The 22318-nt window shown below is 37.0% G+C and overlaps 1 protein-coding gene across 1 annotated transcript in view; it reads right to left on the bottom strand.

Moving 5' to 3' along the window:
- Positions 1-16249, bottom strand: part of ANOS1 (anosmin 1) — a 101764-nt gene extending 85515 nt beyond the window's left edge. Inside the window, exons 1-2 of the mRNA XM_007437367.4 lie at positions 15885-16249; positions 653-700 (exon numbers count right to left, since the gene is read on the bottom strand). Of these exons, the coding sequence (XP_007437429.2) occupies positions 653-700; positions 15885-16094 (258 nt within the window). The 5' untranslated portion in view covers positions 16095-16249. The remainder of the gene's footprint in view (positions 1-652; positions 701-15884) is intronic.
- Positions 16250-22318: the final 6069 nt, after the last annotated feature.

The raw sequence follows: 22318 nt of genomic DNA, 5'->3' as shown, positions 1-22318 counted from the left end.
GTCAGAGTCAAAACACACACAGAAGACACAACTAAAACCAAATGAAATCTCCAAAGAAATTAAGACCTGAGGACATAAAATTACTAATAGAATAAATATTCAGCATCAAAGTAGGTCTTGGAATGTTAGAGAAATATGTTTCTCTAACTTCCTTCCTTGACAGACACTAGTTGCAGAATAAATATTATTAGGGACATTTTAGTGACTTGTTTATGTTACAAATGGAGACATTTCATGCTTGGACAGAAAGGTGGGATATAAATCAAATAAGTGCTTCCACCCCCACCCCCAAAGTAGCTTCTGTAGATTGACTTGCTCAATTTAGCCATGGCTAATCATTTTTAAGTCTCCCTGATAGCTAAAATATGCCATCAGAGTCAATGTAACCTAAAGGTACTTTTTTATATCATTAACTTAAATTGCTACTACAAAATCTTATCAATGAAAACAAGCAATTATTAGCTGTCAGCAACTAATATATGAAAAGTACCTTGACAGCTTTTTGTTGTGGTTGTTACAATTACAAGAATGATGTTATAATAGAAAATTACTCTAGTGCTAAACTGGGAAAAAATTATACAAATCCACACAGAAATTGATTAACACAATATATATATACATATAATGACTAATAACTAAGGCAAACACATACCTTTGAACATTGTTTGTGATTCTGACACCAAACCAAAGAACCATTATTCTGGAAAATAATAAAAAAAAAGAATAGAAATATTAATGGCATATTTTTCAGAAAAACTACCAGCATCCTTCAGCTAGAATTTGATTTTAGTACTGGAACTGAACTATTCAAACTTGCATAGATACAACATGCATGGAATATGCTCCATGCTAACTGCTCAAAATATAAATTGTGCAAGGGAATGTTTAGTTCACTGTCAATTTATACTATTATATGCAGAGGTAATAAAAATAGTTTCAGGTTGTTACTATAAAAGCTGATGATGGCATATATCTTCTAAGCCAATAGTAATATCCTCTAGTTTTAAAATCCTTCTACATAGACCATTGTCCCAATGATGACACCTAGACTGAAAGATAAAAGAGAAAAAGAAGATTCAACACTGTAACTAAGGCCATCTGATATATGTACATCCTATACTTAGATAACTGAAAAATACCCTCGTAATTAAACTATTTTAAATAGACAACCTTCTTCAGAAATTGGAGGAATCGATCAACACGTTATGCTCAAATTGGAGTCAGTATAGATAAAATGCTTGTTTACTCACTTAAAATCTTCGTGAAATGCACAACTATCCACAGCATACAAGATTAAAAAAAGTATTTTAAATACAATCGAATATCATAACATAAAATACCTAAAATTTGTGAATCAAACACATGGAATAACAGAAGTATGGCCATAGGACATTCAAGCACAATATTTGCAATGGTACTGTCCTCCCATACTTTCACATTCTGTTTGTGAGTATGTCTGTACAGGAGGTAAGTATAAGGATGCATTCCTGACCCTGCTATGTATATCACCCCTACTCTCAGCTAGTTAGTTAGTTAGTTAGTTTATTTATTTATTTATTTAGATTTAATGTGTTTACACACTACCAAACTCAAAAAATAACTTTCAATTGTTGAACTCATAAAACATAAAAACCAATAAGAACACAAACTACCATAAAACAATAGGAAAAATACAGCTATTCATACCACCAAAACTCTCCAATAGGCCCAGGTCTACTACTTCTTAGACCTATTGGATAAGTTTATACATCAAAGTATTCCCCTCCAAATTAAACAAAAAAATACAAGAATCAAACACACTTATATCTTTCCAGATCATACCCTCAGAAACACATTACTTCGTCAGCTATTAAAGATCAAAACTTTTTTTAGAGTAATGTTCTTATGGTTGGCAGCAATATCCACACATTTATCTTAAGTATATTAAAGCACATGTATAAATAAATGTGAAACATAAAACGAGCAAATCTTATGAAAGGATGGGAACAGAATAAAATTTAAGACTATGCCATAAATAACATACAGTTGACAAAGGTAGCTTTAGGAGTTTCTGTGCCAGCCAAGAATTTTATTATTTCCTTTAACAAAATCTAGCCAGTAGCATTGTTAAAGTAATATTCTATATACAACATTCAATCATTAATTCCCTTTTCTTCATATAAAGGAATAACAGAAGAGAACAAAGATTGCAATAACAGATTTAGTAGCAACTAGCTGCATAATTTTACAGTTCTGCAATCTCTTTCCACTAAGTATATTAAGTGCTCTTGCATTGATGATATACTGGTTACTTGAAATATCTCCACAGTAAATACAGTTTTGTACAGACTGTCCTTCCTCCTTTTAATGTTAAGTTATAACATTACAAAATTTAAACACAACATTAAAATATTGTTCGTTGAATTTTTTACTTATTAAATGTATAGACAGCTAATAAATTTAAATAAATAAATAAAAATCATGGCTCTAAGTGGCGTACAATATAAGACAATTTAAAATAATTCGGCATCAAACAATACATAAAACAAATGTCCAAACAATCCACAAGACAACCCTGTGATGGATCATTTATCCCACAAGGGGTCAGCCACCCATTCAGCTGAAGGCCTGGTAAGAGTTAATTTAAGAGCTATTTTAAATAAGATTGGCATAACAGCCATTATCTGGGGAGGTATCTTTCCAAAAGGCAGGCACTGAGTCACAGAGGATACTACACTTATAGTATACATACTTATAGATACTTATACTGGTCTATGACCGTAATAAAGATTAGATTTCTGTTGAGCCACAGAAGGTCCACTTCCCTGATCTTATCAGATGACATGGTTTAGTCAATGGGACTCAGTGCATGCCAAATCTGCCTTATTATGTGGATTAGACACACACTACAGAATACAGATCGTCCAGAGATAACCAAACCTGTGCCATCACAGGTGATAACCAGCATCCTGAATTGTATCCAGAAGCCTACTGGTAACCAGTGCAGCTCACAAAGAAGAGGTGTTACATGGCAAGGACTCCCAAATTGTGCACCATCCCTCAGGACTAAAGATGGAAATCACCGGACCACAGCCACGCAGTCTTGTTAAGGGTGAGCTTGAGCCGGTTGCTCCCCATTCAGATCTACCTAGCCCCCAGACCCAGCATCATCTGACCAACCTGGGGTTGAGATGTACAATTAGATGTACTGTTATTGTTAAGGAAGCCACAATTGTTTCTCATTTTTCATAGTAAAGCCATGAGACGTATTTGCATCACTAAACTTTGCCATTTAAAACTTTACTGTGCATATCTAAACTGCCCTTATATTTTCTGTTTTGAACTTCAGATAAACCATTTTTGATCTGTATTGATTAGGTATTAGTATGTTCATGACATAATCCTAAACTAATTTAATCAAGAAGCAAGCAGATATAAGAGCCAGTTTGTTGTAGTGGTTGAGGCACCAGGCTATAAACTGAGACCATGAGTTCTAGTCCTGCCTTAGGTACAAAGCCAGCTTGGGTGACCTTGGGCCAGTCACTCTCTTTCAGTCCTAGGAAGCAGACAATGGCAAACCACTTCTGAAAAACCTTGCCAAGGACTAATCCAGGTGGTCTCCAGCACTCAAGACTGACTCAAAGGCACTCACCCAAAAAACCAGATATAATATTCAAACCCAAATTCAGAGTTGCAATATGTCTAATGGTATACATTGCTTAAGCATGAATTAGATTTTGATTGATCCATATTCAGAGGAAATGGGATAATTCAGATAGCTTTTTCAGGGCTCTGAGCTACAGCAGATTTTGTTGAGGATTGGTGAACCTTCAGACCAGCATCACAACAACACTCTTAGCACTCAAATACAGCTTTCTTAGACAACTGATAGGGAAGGGAAAAAATAGAAATTGCATTAATCAGATTTTAGTGACTAGCATGTGTCCCTTCAATTCAAAGTACATCTAGCAATAATGAAGTTAGTAGGGCCAATCCAATCCCAGGAACATGTGGTTGCAATGTGATTTACTCTGTAGGGTTCTCATTTTTAGTCAGCATACTTCAGGCACTGTTTTTGCTTCCTGCACTAATTATTAATCAAAGCATTAATTATTTACTTTCTTATTAAGTTTTGTATAAAAGATATAACAGACACTACTCTTATAGCTGAAAATGTAAAAGAGATGGAAGCTGTAGTGATAAGTGTAGTGATAAAAATCAAGGAGCACAGTAAAAAAAATGGTACTAATATAAAAAAGACCAAACTAATGAAAACAGGTACAGCAACCAGCCTTAGAACTGACAGAGAAAATATTGGAATGGTAGATAGCTTCAGGCTTTTAGGACTGACTATCAATAGTAAAGAAACTAGCTACCAAAAAATACCCCATAGACAAGCTCTTAGTAGAGTACCAATGAAGGCCTTGAAAAAGATATTCAGATGCTGAGACCTATCTATACATGCAAAGTTCAGAACTGTGCAGGCAATGGTTTTTCTTGAATACTCTATGGAAGTGAAAGTTGGACTTTGAACAAGCAGGATAAAAACAATATTGACATTTTTGAACTTTGGTGTTGAGCAGACTCCTGAGAATACCATGGATAAAGAAACAAACAAATGGATTATAGAACAATCCAGAGTTCTCATTCTAGGCACAAATGACAACACTCAAATGATTATATCTGGATGCATTATGATCTCTTTAAAAATCTATAATGCTGGGAAAGGCCAAAGAAAAGAGAAGAGAGCATCCAGCAGCAAGGAGGTTGGATTCAACTGCAGCAGCAATAGATACACTGTTGGAGGACCTGAAGGGCCAGGCTGGAGATGTATCATCCTAGATAAGGTCCATATAAGCGATTGTTAAATGTTTACAATGACTTAATGACATATAATCAATCGATCCAGCAATTCAGAGACATAACATGCTTCACTTATTCCCATTTTAAGACCAATAATTATCATTCTGCAAACCATTACCTGCTGACCTCTTTGTGTTTTAATCACATTTTAATCAACTATACTCTCCTTTGCTACTTTTTTCAAACTGGACTACCACAAATATGAAAAGATAATTCCACAATGCCACCAAATATAACTGATACACAGCTATATGAGAAGCATTCTTTCAAATATAAAACATTGCCTACCAAATGTATCGGTCTACAGTACCCAGCATAGACTATGGCTAAGGTGATTATATGATGAAATTTGTAGTCTTACCCTTCAGAGGGAACCAGGTGGAGATAGCTAGATTACTATAGAGATATGTAAAGAAATAGGTTATAAGACAGTATTTTATTCTGTGCTACAAATGCAGAAGCATGTTCATTTGTGAATGGAATGGAATAAGTCCTATTGTGATCAATAGCATCCAGGACATCAATTGGAGATAAGGAAAAAGGAGAAAAATTAAGCAAGAGTTTATTTTATATTTAGGAAAAGTAGCAAAGGAGAGTATAGTTGATTAAAATGTGATTAAAACACAAAGAGGTCAGCAGGTAATGGTTTGCAGAATGATAATTATTGGTCTGAGAGAGAAGCCCCTAACGCCTTGGAGTTAGGGGTTCTAAAGTCTTATATCTGGAGAAGGACATTCAATGGAGAAATCTAGTCTAATATTTGGATATACTTGTGCTGAATCTATTGCAAATCACTAGGTAATGCACAAATTGTTTAAAAATTAATCCAAAGCCTTCTCTGTATTTTTCTTTTCATAATTAGAAATGACAGAAAATCATTTTCCAGACTATGGAAGACAATCCTTTTTAACAGAGGAAACACTCTTCTCATCTGCCAAGGGCAAAGGTTTAAATTGCAAATTCCTTAAGCATGCTTTTTGTATGCATCTGAAGATTTGATGGTGCTTGGAAAAAATGATCATGCAAAATGGACAGGAGGCACCATCAACATTTTATAAAGATCCTGATGTACACTGAAGGCCCTATTCCAATGGATTAACTAATGTAAAATACTATGATTAGGGTTAGGTCACTGCTCCACAAACCAGGGAAAAGATGCAGTTTCTATAAAGAGTTGCAAACAAGTGCTATGTTTGTGCTTCCACATGCACCAAAGTACCTTTTTGGAATTTAATCTAAAGTCCTGTACAGCCCTAGAAAATAGGATAAATTACTAGAGTATGGATTGGATGACAGGGTTTAGTTACAATCTATTATTCTCTTATTTTCTTTTTTCTTACAAGGATTTTTCAAGGTCAAAATGGGGCAATCTGCAATCTGGATTGTTCATAATCAAAGCATTTTACCCATTGCCACTAGCAGTCTATATGCAGGACATGTTTGTGAATGGTTTTGCAGTCTAAGAACTTCAATCAAGGGCAGATGATAGGGGAAAGAGAGTAAGAATGTGTTAGGTTTACGTTTCTTGCCCTCCCATCACCCCACCACATATTGTTCTGCTAATCGCTGTAAAATATGAGTATATGAACAGCAAGACAAATGTTCTATTATTCCCTTTTCTTCTAGTGTCCTTATCCTTTAATGTGGAGACTAGGAGTAGAGATTTCAAGGAGAATCTTGGTGAGGCATAGGTAAATTGCTACATCCCAGCTTAGACCAGAGATTCCCACCCAGGTTTAGCACAATTAGATAATATTGTGGAATATATAATTCTTCATTCTACAACAGGAAGAAGCTACCTCTCCAAAACCCTCAAGTACCAATTATAAAAACAAGTTGTAACAGCATTTATTTCAACTCACTGTCATCTCACAATGACACTTCGTAATATTTTACACTAGAAATAAGATGAGCAGACATAAAATACCAGCATGAAAATGACACTATGGCCCTGTTTGCATGATATCACTGGCCGACTCTGTTTGCAATTCTCAGGTAAATGATTTACCTGGTGATCCATGAGTAGCCAACCAATGAAACCGATACACCTGGTTAAACGGAGAACATTAATCTTTGTGGCTGAATTTGCAGCTAATATATCTTTTTAAATAAGTCTACAAAAAACCAAAACACCAAACCATACACATCCAACATCCATGGCAATAAACTAATAACAGAGACTAAAACTGCATCTCTGTTCCTCAGTGTCCACAGGTGGGAAGGAAAAAATAGTGTCAGATTAACCTCTCTTCCAAATTAAAAAAAACTGTAATACCCTAGTTAGGTATAATAACTTATAATTTACTTAAGATTGTGGGTTTGAGAATCCCAATGATGTGGCCATTTACCTAACAATAACCAAGCTGAGAACAGAAGTAATTACTGCATTGTCAATTGGTTAACATCAAACTTACATTGCCTGGAGACAACTGAAATATAAACATGATCTTTCTGAGTAATTAGCTGTGGCATTTTAATTTATTATTGCATTTAATTTCTTCTTTTTGACTGGAACACAAGTGATCTACCAGGGTAGAGAGGTTCTCCTAATTTTATTCCCACAACTACCTTGAGAGATAGACTGGACTGAAAAATAGTGACCAGCTTAGTAAACTCCATGTTTTGCTTTAGCCCCAGGTTAAATAAACCACAATGATAGCTTCATGCATATTAACCATAAAGTACAATTTACAAATGACAAAACCTGAGTTCACACATTGTCAGCCCCACTAGTAGACCAGAACATGAAATAAACTCCACAAGATAGCTACAATTACTTTAGTGAAATTGGGTATAATAACAGAATCTTACAAGTCTCATTTTGCTGTACCTCTTCCTACTTCTTATAGTTCAGTGAATTAGGGAGGTGCCTGTCTTAGCCACTTCTGAATGTTATCTTGACATTCTAGACTTCAGCTCTTGTTCTCTTGGCAATGTAGTCTGCGTATCTCTGTTAAGGTCATCTTCCTTACTCTCTATGCATATCATAGTAAGCCAAAACCAATAAACCTTCCTTTGTGGGTTAGCATAATGTATCTACCACACAGTGGTAGATCCCAAGCAGTCAAATCTTTGAATTCTGCAGTTGGAATAATTTTAATTTAATTTTAATAATTGCAGGGGTGGGAAAAATTTGTACTGGACTCTGGAAATCAGTTCCATAGAACTGAAAATAGGCAATTCTAAGCTAGATAACGAAGGATAGTATTTGGCATAAGATATCTTCATAACATGTTGTTTTATAGTTCTTAAATGTTATGTAGTTTTTCCTCCAAAAAGAAGCCACATTTATTAATGCTCTGTTCAACTCAGGGAAGTTGACATACTTTGAATATATGGCAACATTTCTTCTCCCTCCATGCTATACATGATGGAACTTGTAGCAGGAAAACATGGTATAGTTTGAAACATTAATCCAACAAAAAGAACACGAATGCTTGGATCTTACAGCCCACTATCAACTCTTAATATTTTCCTAACTTCTTTGGGTCTAAGTTTGTTTTCTCCTAAATCAGTCTTCCTAAATCTTGCATTAAATCTGAATGTGAGTCACCACACAAATAAAATAAACATCAGATAAATCTGAATGTGAGTCACCACACAAATAAAATAAACATCAGACAAATGGGAGTCAAGGGAGCTACGTGATTTCCAGTTTTAACAAGCTACTTTTCAAGACATAAGCTTTAAGAACTAGACTGAATTCATACAAAGAGTTCAGTGCCAGGAATTAATAAGTGAATTCATATTTAGTCAGTTAGAGATTCCCTTACGTCTGCCCTAAGCAAACATGTGTAGAAAACCAAGAGTTCTTTACAGAAATGTTCTTTGGATTATTTCCAGAGACATGACATACCCCACTGACATAACTCAGCTCTGTTTTGAACAGTATGTGTACCTAACAGCTAATCAACATTTATTAGGTAGCATTCTTTTGCTACCCTTTTGCAATCTGCCACACTCCACAATTCTAAAGTAGAAAATAAGAATGTAAACTGTATTACATCTGTGCACAACATATCAAAACACTAACACTGTTGTTATTTTCTCACCAAGAACTATCTACAGACTCTAGGGTCCAAATCCCTTTACCACACTGAAATCTACAGAATGCTTTCCAAAAGCATCCAAGATGTCATTGCTCCCAATTGTCTTGAAGTCAGTGGGAAAGGTGATGCAATCAAGTTGTTGGCTTGCATGAGGACACAAGAATGAGTATCATTAAATTAACCTTTGGGGAAGGGGATAGTTTTAGTTGTAATCCTTGCCTAGGCTCCTACATAAAGTCTCAGAGGACTGTAGATGATTTGCTTGCCAATTTCCCATGCACTGCTATCCCACTACCTTATGATAGTCTCAGTCAGACATAGCTGGGTGAAAAGCAGATGGAAGAAAGGGAGTTTAAAAAGGAAAAGGATATAGGAGTGAGAATTAAGACTCATAAGCACATACATATCTAGCTTTTTAATATCTATTTTAAGAACTGTAGGGTTTTTTTAAAAAATAAGGAAGTTATGAACTAATTTGGCATGCAATCCTGGGTTACAAAGGTGCAAAACCAACAAGATTTGCTTTGGACAACCAAACTTGTTTAGTCAACGTATTTTGTGGACTAGGTAAACTAACATTTTATTGTTAAAGTAGACTAGGCAGAAACAGAAAAGAAATGGAAATAAAGAACCTGCCAATAGTGATTTTCAAGCCATTTTAAAAGTTTATTGGGAAAAAGTGCTTTAGCTGTCAATGCCCAACATTCACCTAAGAAGCCTTTTTTCCCATTGAGGACTCCTTGCCAAAGGATAAATACCAATTTCTGGGTGTACCAGAGGCCTCATTTGCCTAAAAACTAAGTTCAGACTTCCCAAATCTTATGGCTGAGGGCTAAGATGTACAGAGAAGACAACCCAGTGCCATAAATATTTGTGACTTAAGGCCCAAAGGCATACTGCACATTTCAAGAACAGAACAAGCATATTAAGGAGTCAGAGCCCCAAAGAATTTTTCCAAGGACCTTTATAGCTGTATGTTGGAGCACAATGGAATCTGAATGGCTATTCCTTTGTAAGCCATCTATTCTAAATAACCATTGCTAGCAATACTCTCTTGTTGCATTTACTCCTGACTTAACTTTTGAACTGATTTTGGACTCTGGTTTTAGATACTGATTTTGCTGAGCACCTATCTCTTGCACAAATCTTGGTTTAACTTTGGTGAAAGCTGTGGGCTTATTACACTTCTGACAATCACATTCTACAGGGTTTGGCAGACTACTGCTATATGAGTGGTCAGTTACTTAATTAAAAAGTGGCAGAAAAAAGTGGCAGAAGGGTTCAAGGTCATAGATTTACCTCTGTGCGGTGAGATATTCCAATGGTATAGGAAGACACCTATAGATATATCTTGGTAGCTTCAACAGGGAGGAAATGTTATAGAAGACAAAAATAGATCAATAACCATTGGAAGATGGTTTCCAAAATAAATAAATAAATGCTTCCCTACCTTCCACATTGACTGAATATGGCAATGACTCCATGGGGGGAAGAATACAAAGGATCTGTAATCATAACAATTTTATTTAAATAAAGAATGGTTTTCATGTTAGTCACATTGAGCACATTATCCAAAATTTCTTTACAGTCAGCACTTTTTCAGTGCATGTCAGAACAGCTGATTACAGCAGGATCCCAGGAATAATAGAGTCAATGTATAAATGGAACATCAGGATAAGGTTTAAGAAGTGTTTTGGTCCTTACAGAACAGCAAAAGCATTCACTATAGTAGAAGAAAGGGATTCAACAGCTCCAACTAAAAATAACAGCCAAAATGTTATCCTTAACAGCATTTAATATACCAGGTAGATATACCAGCTTCACTTCTTCCTCCTAAAAGTTCAAGGAATTGTATATGGCAGATAATCAATTCCATCCTAATATCAAATTCTTTAGATATCCAGGGAATTTTGCAGCTGAAATGTAGTTCTGAGTCCAAAGAAAATATACTCACAAGTTAATGTCAATATTACATAGTGTAGGTAGAAGATTCTAAATATATATGGAGGTTGCATGATATAAACATCTCCTACAACATAACAAGATCACAAGTCAGTTGGCATGCAACACTGATTTAGCTGACTTCCTCCCCACTTTTCCCTATCTCTCCCTGCCTAAACCTCTAAGTATCAATTACTACTCATTGTTGCACAAACATACTTTACTGATGAAATCATACCAAGCTTTTCTTACTAATTAGAAAACAACACAAAGTTTAGTCTTGTTTTCACTGAATCAGTTTACCACCAAAAAAGTTAACGTTTTGAACTTGAAAAAACAGCCTTAATAAACAACAAAATGTGCACTTACTTACTTTTTTAAAAAAGCATTATTAAACCTATCTTAACATTCTTTGAGACAAACTTACTACTATTAAAGCAAAGTCTCCATACGCTAAATCAAAGACTGGTGCAGATGATTCTGAGTCCCTCAGGACAGAGAAGGAACACGTCTTATATTTCTTACTGAAAAAGACAATTGCTCCCGCTGTTCAGTTATTTCAAGAGCTGGTTTCCTTTAAAATCTGAGACAGGTAGTGAACAATTGTACATGGAATCATTTACACTTTAAAGACTTTGAAACTACTGTGGAAAAGGAGCAATTGCAAAGTCATCTTTGTTTTCATGACCGAACAATGGTGCACACACCTGCTTGACCTAGTCATCTCTTGCTCATCTGAAACAGAGTGTTTATTGTGTGTATCTTACCCCTCTTCCCTTACTTGACCAATTTTTAAAAAGGTTAGTATTCACTAATGATATCCATTTACATTGGTCTATTGTTGTTTCATGTCTTAAATATATTTAATGCCCTCTAATTTAGTTGTAGAATGCTTTCACAGGTTACAGTTAAACACAGTGATTGGCAATTTACTTGAGAGGAAGGAAGAATAGCTGATTATTAACTGAGAATTTGCACTTTATTCTACTCTAGCTAATTAAAATGAAATCACTATTGTTTGGCAACATGCATTCTGTCAGCAGTTTTGTTTCAGAATGAAATGATGCCAAGAAAGTGTACATATAAAAAAAGACGTTTTGTAGGAACAGGCTGGTGTAAGTTATCTTTTTTAACCAGTTCAACTGTAAAACAAAGTGTTGCAACCAGCTGACAGCAGTTAAAAAACTAATTGCTTTTCAATATAATTAACTGTATTTAATGATTTCCTATATACCTGCTGAAAAAAAGATATGCCCCCAGAAGACACTTTCTCATTTTAAAATCCAGCACATTCTTGGTTATTTATCTGAATTTCTAATTCATGTATTTGGATATGTTTCTGTGCACACAAATGCATGTGCCAAATATATATATGCAAACTTTATCCATGAAACAAAATGCTCCTCAAGATGTTTTCTTTCTTCTTCCTTACCTATGGTTGTATTTATCATTAAATAATAAAAATTGCATAAATAAGTAACAATAAGGGTGGTATTATTGCAAGGACTGAAGCTGGTGAGACAAAAATCTCTGCTTCTCATGGCTGAGAAAGTCATTTTGCAAACAAAGGCAGGAATCTTCAAGATTGGGAACTGAATAGACACATGACCACTGACTCAAAAAGTCAGACTGTTGTTTGAATAAGCCAAAACTTCTATAGGAAGCATTCTACTAATTCTATCTACTCATTATTCAGTGAAACCCAAGCATTGCCTTGTATGTTTCACCATAATCTACCTTTCTCTAAAAAAAAAAAAAAATACTAAACCCCTTAAATTACAAATGTATCTAATCATTGTCCATTATAAACATCGCTTTTTTAAAAAGGGTGCAATCCAAGGGGACAGAACAATTATTTCAACCATGGGGAAAAGATAGGTTGTAGCACAGTGAAGCTGGGGTCTGCACTAGGTTTAATGGAGGTGTGGTAAAAGTTGTTTTCTGGAGCATCTGTAAAGATTTGAAGGGAAAAATTGTGGTAGTTCTTTGATGTGTTAAGCTTGTTACTCACCAAAAAAAAAAAAAAGCTAAAAATCATACCTAAGGCTTTTAAAGTTTCACACAAAAAAATCAAAGTCATGATCTATGGGGTATTTCCCCCAAAAGTCTGGGGCTCTTCATTTAGCAAATACATTAAAGTTGATCTGTATAAGAAAAATAGGAAAAGCAAGTAATGAAGATCTTGCCTGATATCTGAATTCTTTACCCCCATTAACAATATGTACCAAATTCAGGAAGGCTATAGAATTTATTCATTATGATTTTAGGAGCTATAAAAATATTAAAGGAAAGAAAAGCCATATTACTGTACTGCTGTGCCATGAGACATGTCACATCCCAGATACGCCATTTCTGTAATACTGTAATAGCAACTATGGTCTAAAGGTATTACAAACCTGCAATTTCCCCAAGGTTTAAGCCCACTTCTAGATATGCTGGTGTAAGCTCAGGGCACATATCCACAGTAGCTGCTCACATCATTGACTGAACACATTACAATAAGCTTGGGATGTACACAGCTAAGCCCTCTTATTAAACAAGGTACCTTTATTCTTATCTTGGATTCCTGTATATCCTGCTAGATGAAAGACTTCCCTATTGTGCCACTTAATTCCAGGAAACAATAGAAACCCCACCAGTAGAAGCAGATTCACAGATATGTGCCGTATATAATATTCAGTGACACTATTGAATATATTTCTGAAAGGTTCCAGCACAGAAGTTTATGGAACAGATTTTGAAAAGCTGGAAAAATATCCCAGTGGAATTCAGTGGGAGTTCTCAGTTGAGACGCATAGGATGTACAGGTGATGTATAATGAACCAACTGCAATTCCATTTTGTGAAGCTGAAAATGGGGAAGATGCGATACATAGTTTAAGCATGGTTAACAGCATTCAGAAAATCCGGAATTTCCTCTCCCATTTGCTCAGTGCAATCCACAAGGATACACAAGCACTCAATATACCACTTAGTTAATAGCTCACTTTTAAAATTTTAACAAACCATAGTAGAAATAATATCAGATGTGCATATACAAGCAAGTCATGGTGAAAAAATGATATACCTCAAACAAAAATAAAATGTTCATAATGAAATCCCATTACTCATCATCACTCTTAAGCTGAGATTTATTAGATCTTAAAAATGCAAGGAAAAGTAGTTACATCTTTTTATGCTTCATATATTCACATATGATACACACACACACTCAGATAGAATGATCCCAGCATGATTGTCTGTGCACAGATCTTCAAGCCACAATACACAATTTTATCAAAATAACTGTCAGAGCCACAAAAAAACTAAGTGGGTCACCTGTAAAGATCCACAGGAAAAAAAAATTAACTTCTGCCTCCAGGGGCCACTTAAAAAAAAATCCTGTTTATGAGTGCATAACCCAATTTTGTGCAGACTTGTGCAAGCTGTCACATCATAACCTATTTATGTCAATGGAATGAGACATTCTGAACTCTGATCCCTCTGAAAAGGATCAAGCAAATTAGTGGTTAGTAAACTGATCTTTTGCTATTCTTCTTATAAAGACACAACTGTTGAATCCAGCAATCACAAAGTTAGGAAAACTAAGATAGTTATGCTGTCTTGTTCTATTTCCAGCATATATACACGCACATGCACGCACGCACTTAGCCTTTTAATGGGATGATAATAGATTAAGTTGGCATCTATTAAAAAACAGTACAGAAAGCTATTCACAAAACTTCATTACTAATGATAAGGCAATGGATTTTTAATGTACATAGGTCAGATAGAAAATCATTGCCTTTTTATCACAGGTATATTAAATAACTAATTGTCTCACACTCCCATGTAATAAACAATAAACAAGTGAACGAGGAGAGTAAGGTGACTCTATTTATTATTAAATTTATATGCTGCCCGACTCCCAGAAACTTCTTTATCAACTGGGAATAACACAATAAGCTATATGATAACAGGGATTTGATGTATTTATCCATCAGATCCATATGCAAAACCATGTCATTCTATTTTGTATCTTAAATACCAAAACTCATGGCCAGTTATGTATCATGTGATATACAGTACATATATAGCTTGCTTATCAACATTAATTCCAAAAAGAAAATATACTCCACCCTACATGTGGGGGGAAGATGAGTGACTATTATGGATCTACTTTAACTGTGCAAGTTTACTTTAGGCAGGTTCCAGTCAACTCAATGAGATTTACTCCTAAGTAAAAGTGTGCACAGGATGGCTGCCTTCAGAAATGAACACTTGTTCTTTTACACATCTTCAGTTTTGTCCCTTAAAATTTGTATGACTTCGCATGAAGTAACGTCCACCTCCAGGTTTCAAAACTAGTTAAATTTAAAAGATCATGTCACCCTTCAAACCGCAAACGTGCCCGCCCCGAGCTTCAGAGGTTACAAATGATTGAATCGCTTCGGTCAACCGGTCAACCGCTTCTGCACTAATTAAAATCGCCACTTCCGCTGCCAGCGCGAGATGGAAAAGTAGCCAGGTCAACCACCGGCGCGACTACCAGAACCGGAGCGTTCATCCGCGGGCACGGCTCGCTTAGGGTCAAGAGATCAGCCCGATGCCGTCAGCTTCAAGGAGCTTCTTCCATCGATTCCTCTGGAAGAAGCGCGGCGGCGAGGGCGAGCCCAACTCTTAAGGCGCTGCAAAGTTCAGTGCAAAGTGGAGGGTACCGGTAGAACAGCATAGATCGACCTGTGCTGTTGCGAGCCTGTCTATCGCCCGGATGGCTACTCGGGAGCAAATTATGACGAATTAAATGGGCCTAATTCCTAGCCAGCGTGCTTCAGCATAGCCCCTAAAATTCGCCTTCTGCATCCCGAGCGCTGAAGCGGCGGCCCCCAACGGTGACCACCAGCCGAACTGCTGCCTACGGCTGCAGCCCAGCGCTTGCGTATCGGGGAGTGAGCCCCGCTGAATTCAAGGACTTCTTTCCGACTAGACCTGGCCAAGCGGGGAAACTAGAAGTCGCCCGGGGTTTCATGGATACGCGGCCCGGGGGCTGTTTGCCCGTGTGCTTTCCCCATACCTGGAAATGCTTGAAAAAGGCGGAGATGCGCGTAATCTGCAAGCTGAGACACCTGGAGCTGCATCTGGCTCCATAAATACTGGCCGCGGAGACGAGCTCGTCCTGCCGGCGAGCCGCCGCTCCCGCCTCTCCGGCCCCGGCAGCGCAGCCCCAGGAAGCCGTAATCCACAGGAGAAGAGTCCAAGGCACGCCGGGCTCCTTAAACCCCATGGCTTTGTGTGCAGGCAGCGGGGTGCGGGAGACGGAAACAACCCCGAGCAGCCCTGAAGGCTCCGCACCGCGTGCGGTTCCGCCGTTTCACCTCGCCTGGGGAAAGGGAGGCGGCGGCGGCGAAGTCTCAGCGCCGCAGAAAGTCAGCGAGGAAAAAAGTTCAATCATTCAACTCTCTTCAACCCCCCCGCCAGTATTCAGCTCGCAGCCCTCCCCTCACTCTCAGGAGAAGGAGGTGGGGAAAGGGTGACAGAAGGCTGCGCGATTGGCTGCGGGAGACCTGAGTGACAGGGCGGCCAGGAGGGGCGGGGTGTCTGACCGCAAGGAGGTCGCGCGAGCGGGGAGCCACGAGAGGAGCCGAGCGGCTTTGGGGTTCGTAACTTTTCCTCCCGCGTGCGCGCCGCGCTGTGGCCGGGAGCCGTTGTGAAGTGCCTCCTGCTCGCGCGCGGGCGCGCTTGTGGCTGCACCCGCGCGACACCTGCCCGGGCTGCCTCGCGAAGGAGGGCGCGAGAGGCAGAATCTAGCGGACGCCCACGTTGGCACGTGAGGCGAGCTGGGCTCCCTGGAAGGAGCCGGCCACCTTCACCTCACCACCTCTGTCAAGAGCCACACAGGCCTTTTTTTAAGGGTGCAATTCGGACAAAGTTAAGGGCGCCGAAAGCAAGTTCGATGTGCAAGGCTGCTGTCTTTAAAAACTCTCAACCTCAGCCCCAGGCGCACTCCTTTACGATTCATGGCCTTAGATCTTCTCCGTGGACACACCCAACCAGCGGCAGAGACGGCTGTGATTTTGGTAATGGTGCAATAAACCCACATACACAAGAAACTTGGCCGAAGCGGTAGCTCGTGGCGGTACACGTGCACTTTCCAAGATACTCGGCTGGAAAAATAACTTTGAAGTGCCGATGTCAATCAGATTGGCAATTGGGAAATAAACCTGTGGATCTGTGCCCGATGTAAATTCTTGCACTGAAGCAGTTGCCTAAACGGACACATCAAAAGATCGAAGCTATGAAGAACCGATTGTTTCTTAAAACCCGCTGATGCATAGAACCTATTAGTACTGAGAATCTATTGAGGCATAGAACAAAAAATTCTGAAGCTTGTCAGTTTTTTTCCCTCCCTGGCACTGAGTCCCTTTAGGCACAAATACCTATGTAGATTTCATTATGTAATACCTAGGACTCAAATTACTTCAGTCATAAGGTTTAGAAAGATGAGATTATATTCTAAAACTAAATTTTTAAGCATATGGCAAAACGTTAATGTTAAAATATTTTCATACAAAATTAGCATGAAAATGTTCCTATACAAAATTAGCTGAAGTGCATGTAAATACTACATGTAGTGACAAATGCATAAAATGAGGGTGAGGGTGGCAATCCATAGACGAGGAACATTCGCAACGTCACCTCCCAAGCGCTATGCAACCTCAGTTTGAAAGCGGGGCAGATCTGAATCCTTCCCTCAGCCCAAAATCCAAGGATCCAGCACTTTGGTGACATCACTAGTCACATTCTCTGTGACCCAAGAGGAGGCATAAAGCTAAAACTAACCACCCAGCCCCCACACATTTGCCCACCCTGGCATGAACAATCCTAACATAAAAATGACCTAAAATCTTTCAAATATTTGTCATGTTAATTTCTATACTATCTTTTTTGCATCAGATATTGAAGTAAAAACAAACATAATTTAAATGCAACAAAAACACAATAGCCCAATGCAGCTCTTGAGAAAGTCGAAGTCCTAGCCTGGGAGAGATGCAGAGAAAGCTGCCTCTGTGTGGTAAGGCAAATGGGCTTTTGGAAAGGGACGTATTTAAAAAAAATACGACCAGATCTATTCGTATTAAGTAACCAATCCTTCAAGTCGCCCCTGCTGTGTAAAATCCTGTTTTGTTTCATTTGTCCAAATTTACCCTGCCGTCATCCTTTTCAACCATATTCAGCATCTATAAATACATGGTTATAGGTGCAACCTAACAGCTGTTTACTTGTAGGTAAGCGATGCAACTTAATGGGATATCTCTGAACAGTCATGTGTAAATTGCTGAGCTGTATTTCTTAGATTTCCCACAAAAAAACAATTATTTTGTTCAAGCTTTATGTTGCTGCAGTGTCTAAAGCCAATCTGAATACCAGCATCATAATTTATGTTGAATATCAGCATGTGATGAAAGAAAATCAGGTGAGGACTCTCTATATGATTTTAATGCTTCCAAAATTTCTAGAATATTTGCAGGATTCTACACTAATCTTGCCAATTAGTTTTCCTGATATTTTATAAGGAGGTGATACAGCAGCTTTCTTCAAATTTAGCCCCTGTAATCTTACTATCTCTTTGAGCTACATAAATCTTATTCTACCCCTGAAGACTTTAAAAAAGAAGTGTCAAGAAATATAGCTTGGCAGTCTCGCCACAAATATATTTATTTGGAACTAAGCCCGATTGATTTCAGCAAGAGTTGAAACTAAATAAGCTTATACCACTTTCAAGCTGAACATTGCTGGTGAAACTCATATAAAATTCCAGTGTGTTGTTTATAACAAGTTCCCTGAGGTAAAAAGTACAGCATTTAAGATACTGTATATCTTGAGCTGATGAAAAAGAAAATGGATACCTCAGCTTCATAATATCTGAAACTTCAGGTTGAATCAGTAGAATAGGAATAGGCCCTATCATGTTTATAGCGACCAGTGTGCCTCTAGAACCTTTCTTAGTGCCTACTCCCTACCCCATCTGAATATATTTTTTAAACCCTTTTAGTTAAAAATAAGTAATTATCAACTTCTACTGTCATATTTATTTACAAAATTTGTCTGATATCCCATGTTCAGAAGAGTGCCCCCCCTCCCCAGAAGAAAAGGCAAAGAAAAGAGTCATACAGAATATTTTTCAGGGATACACAAGTAGCAGGAAGCAATAATAAATGGGTGTTAAGCTTCTACCATTTCCACTATAATTGTTGTAAGATATCAATGAGAAAAGAAGGTCATATATGTCACTTGGAAATAATAATGAAATTTTAACTGTTAACCTTTTTAAATGCTCCCCTTTAATTTTTTGCTTCAGGGACTAGTTAAAGAAAACAGAGAATACATTTGATACTAAAATAATCAGGTACTACAGAGCATATATTTGTATGGTATGATGTATAGTGCTTGTCATGGACTGCTACAGTGTGGTTTACATAGGGCTGTCTTCGAAGACCACTTGGAAAGTAGTTCATCCAAAATGTGGAAGCTTATATCCTGATGAAAAAGAATCATCACAGTTGCATTACTGCTGTTTTGTGATTGGTTGGCAGAATGTTTTCTGGTGCAATTTGAAGTGTTGATTTTAATGTGTAAAGGTATTTATGGCTTCGCACCTAGATATGTATAGGACTGCCTTCTCCATGTAGAAATAGCCTGCCTAACTTGTCCAAGATGTACATCCTATCAACATCTTCTGATGGATCCCCAGGCCAATGAGGCTAAGAGGTGAAGGTTCTGAGTTAGTGCTTTTCAGTTGTGGCCTCCATTATCCTGGACCAACTTCCTTCTTAATGTTAGGCTGTCTGGAAGCTTCTGAAGACTAAGTTGTTCTGGAAGACACTTGGGAGTGAAATTTCACCTTTGTACTTATTTTTACTAGTGTATTTTGCATTTGATAATTCTCTTCTGGTAATTTATGCTTTTATGATGTAGACTGTCTGGAATCACTGACATCCCGCCATATAAAAATACAATCAATCAAATCAATCAATAGCTGTCTTTTCTCAATGTAAGTATATGGGAATTACATATGTGCTGGCTTGCAAAGATAAAAAGGGATGGAGAGGTGTGGTTAATGATATTGATGTAATTTTACCCATGTTTCCTTTTCTTTTTCTTATCTCATGCTTTTAATTTGTTTTACATACCATGTTTTCTGTGCTCTGGGTAACATTGCTTTCCTCAAAAGGAAATAGTGTGATGGGTATGTATATGCTTTCTTTCTAGTTCATGTGAATTCACTATTCTTAAATAGAGGAATCCGCAAAACCCTGTTGTAGTGCATTCCCATGCTTTGGGAATACACTACATTCCCAAAGCATGGGATACATTCAGCCCTCAAACAGGAGTCTTATAATACAAATTTTTTAATGAAATTTCAAGGAAGATATAACTAATCCATCTTTACTTTCTTCCTTTGCAAAGCAGAGTCTCAGGTTTAGAGCTGATTGCTGATCTTCAGTTTAAGTGTTTTATTGCTTAACAAGGAAGAGGAAGAGCAAAGTATTTTTTATTTTCATATGAACTAACTCATATAGTACATGGAAGGATGGTTTTTTACAATATCATATACCAGTTCCTCTCTGAACCTTAATCTCTGATTTACATTAACATACTTACCAGTTGTAATTAGTATTATAGACCTAACAGTTTATAGATTGCTCTGAACATATTGTACCAGGCTGGAATTCCTTAACGTTCTATGTTTCATCTGTCATACATCTTACTTCCAAGCTGTTTTTAAGAGACAGTAATCCCAATCCATTCCATTTATTTGTGGTTTTTAAAAATTTGATTTTTTAAGAAACTCTTGCTGGATAGGACAATAGAAAATAACACAGAAAAACCTCAACAGTAGGAACCATGTTTTGCTTTCAGTTACATCCAGAGATTTAAAACCATTATAGATTCAAACCAGTTGGTGGCCAATAGTGGAGAATACCTGGAAGTAGTTCAGCAATATTTGGTAGCTCACTAATTTCCACTCCTTCTATAAGTAAAGTCTATATAAATTATAACATAATCCCTTTACGCTGTATTGATAATGGATGCATCCAAGGTCATGTGGCATTACTACATTTATTTAAGTGAGAGTTTCTTAAGGAAGCAATTAATTATATGCCTATTAATTATACACAAACACACACACCAGTTAATTTACTCTAGGATTTGGATTTAGTTGGTCCCTTGAAGAGCTGAAAAGTCATCATAGCATATAATGAATCATTTGTTAACAATTTGCTTGATTTTTTACGATTTTATTTTGAGACTTTCTGTAATCTTTATCTGTAATTAACTATATAGGCACTCAATGTGTCATTCTTCCATTCACTTTTTTCCCCCAAAATCTTATTGTTTCAGCTACAAATATGCTATAAAATGTACAAAGCAATCCTATCAATAGAATTTCCTCCAGGTAAGAGTGTAATTTAAATTATAGTTGTGTTCACACAACACACTGAACCATAACCACTGTATTTACACGACAGATTGCAGTTTACTTTAAATCTGGACTTGGGGAATACAACATGTTGTTTTCCCCTTAGTTGCTCTGTTGCTTGTTTCACATGCCACTGTTAGATTCCTAGGACAAGCATCTTCATTATAAAACAATATAAATCAGCCACAGGATCCAGGGAATTGGCATTTCCTATATCCATTTAAAGAGATTTAGAAATTAGTTACGAAAATATGGGAAACCAGATTTTTTTTACTTCTTGAACAATCCTTTTCTACCTCCAAAAAGTATCAAAATCAGTATATAAAAGTTTTAAAACTAGCAAACTCTACACTAACCAGCAACAAAATAAAGAGCAAGATTTTCTTTTTAGTTTAAAAGAGAAAAGATTGTTAAAACTTAGTTAAAATCACAGTAACAATGGGACAGTGTATATAAAAAGCTTTTAAGAATACAATTGGGTGTATTCAGAAATAATTCCAGATGAGTTCAACAGATTTTGATCACACATAAATACAGCCTGATAGTGCAATCCTAGTGTGCTCAAATGTAAGTTAAGTCCTACAGTGCATTTAAAAAATAATAATTTGTGTCTGAGAAAGCTCCACTGAATTTACTGGGAATAATCTCTAAATACTGGTGGTATGGAATTTTTCTGTAAATGCCTCTGTGAACCAAACAATATTGTCTTCCAGTTCGTTAAAACCACTGTTTATAAGAAAAATGTATCTTACAAACAAGGCATTGCCACTGAAAGAATCTGATTTATACAACAATTTAATAGTGCTATTCCATTATGTTAAAATAAGAGGCAGAAAGGTTTGTAGGTGGACAGTCATGGAAAAGTATATACTGGATTGTAGTAATATTTTTTCTCTTTCCAAATCATAGTGTAACATCATACAAATGCTGTATTGTTTTGGGTATAATCAATGCTAGAAAATAAGTTTAGCAAACTTGAGTAACTATTTAAAATATAAAATTTACTTCTATAAGCATTAGTAATC

The sequence above is a fragment of the Python bivittatus genome, unplaced genomic scaffold, assembly GCF_059951505.1.
Source record: "Python bivittatus isolate LINGU-HERP-01145 unplaced genomic scaffold, Pbiv_v1 ctg000350_np1212, whole genome shotgun sequence".
NCBI classification, from domain to species: domain Eukaryota; kingdom Metazoa; phylum Chordata; class Lepidosauria; order Squamata; family Pythonidae; genus Python; species Python bivittatus.
Note: the sequence above shows the minus strand (reverse complement) of the source record. Positions and strands in the feature narration are given on the sequence as shown.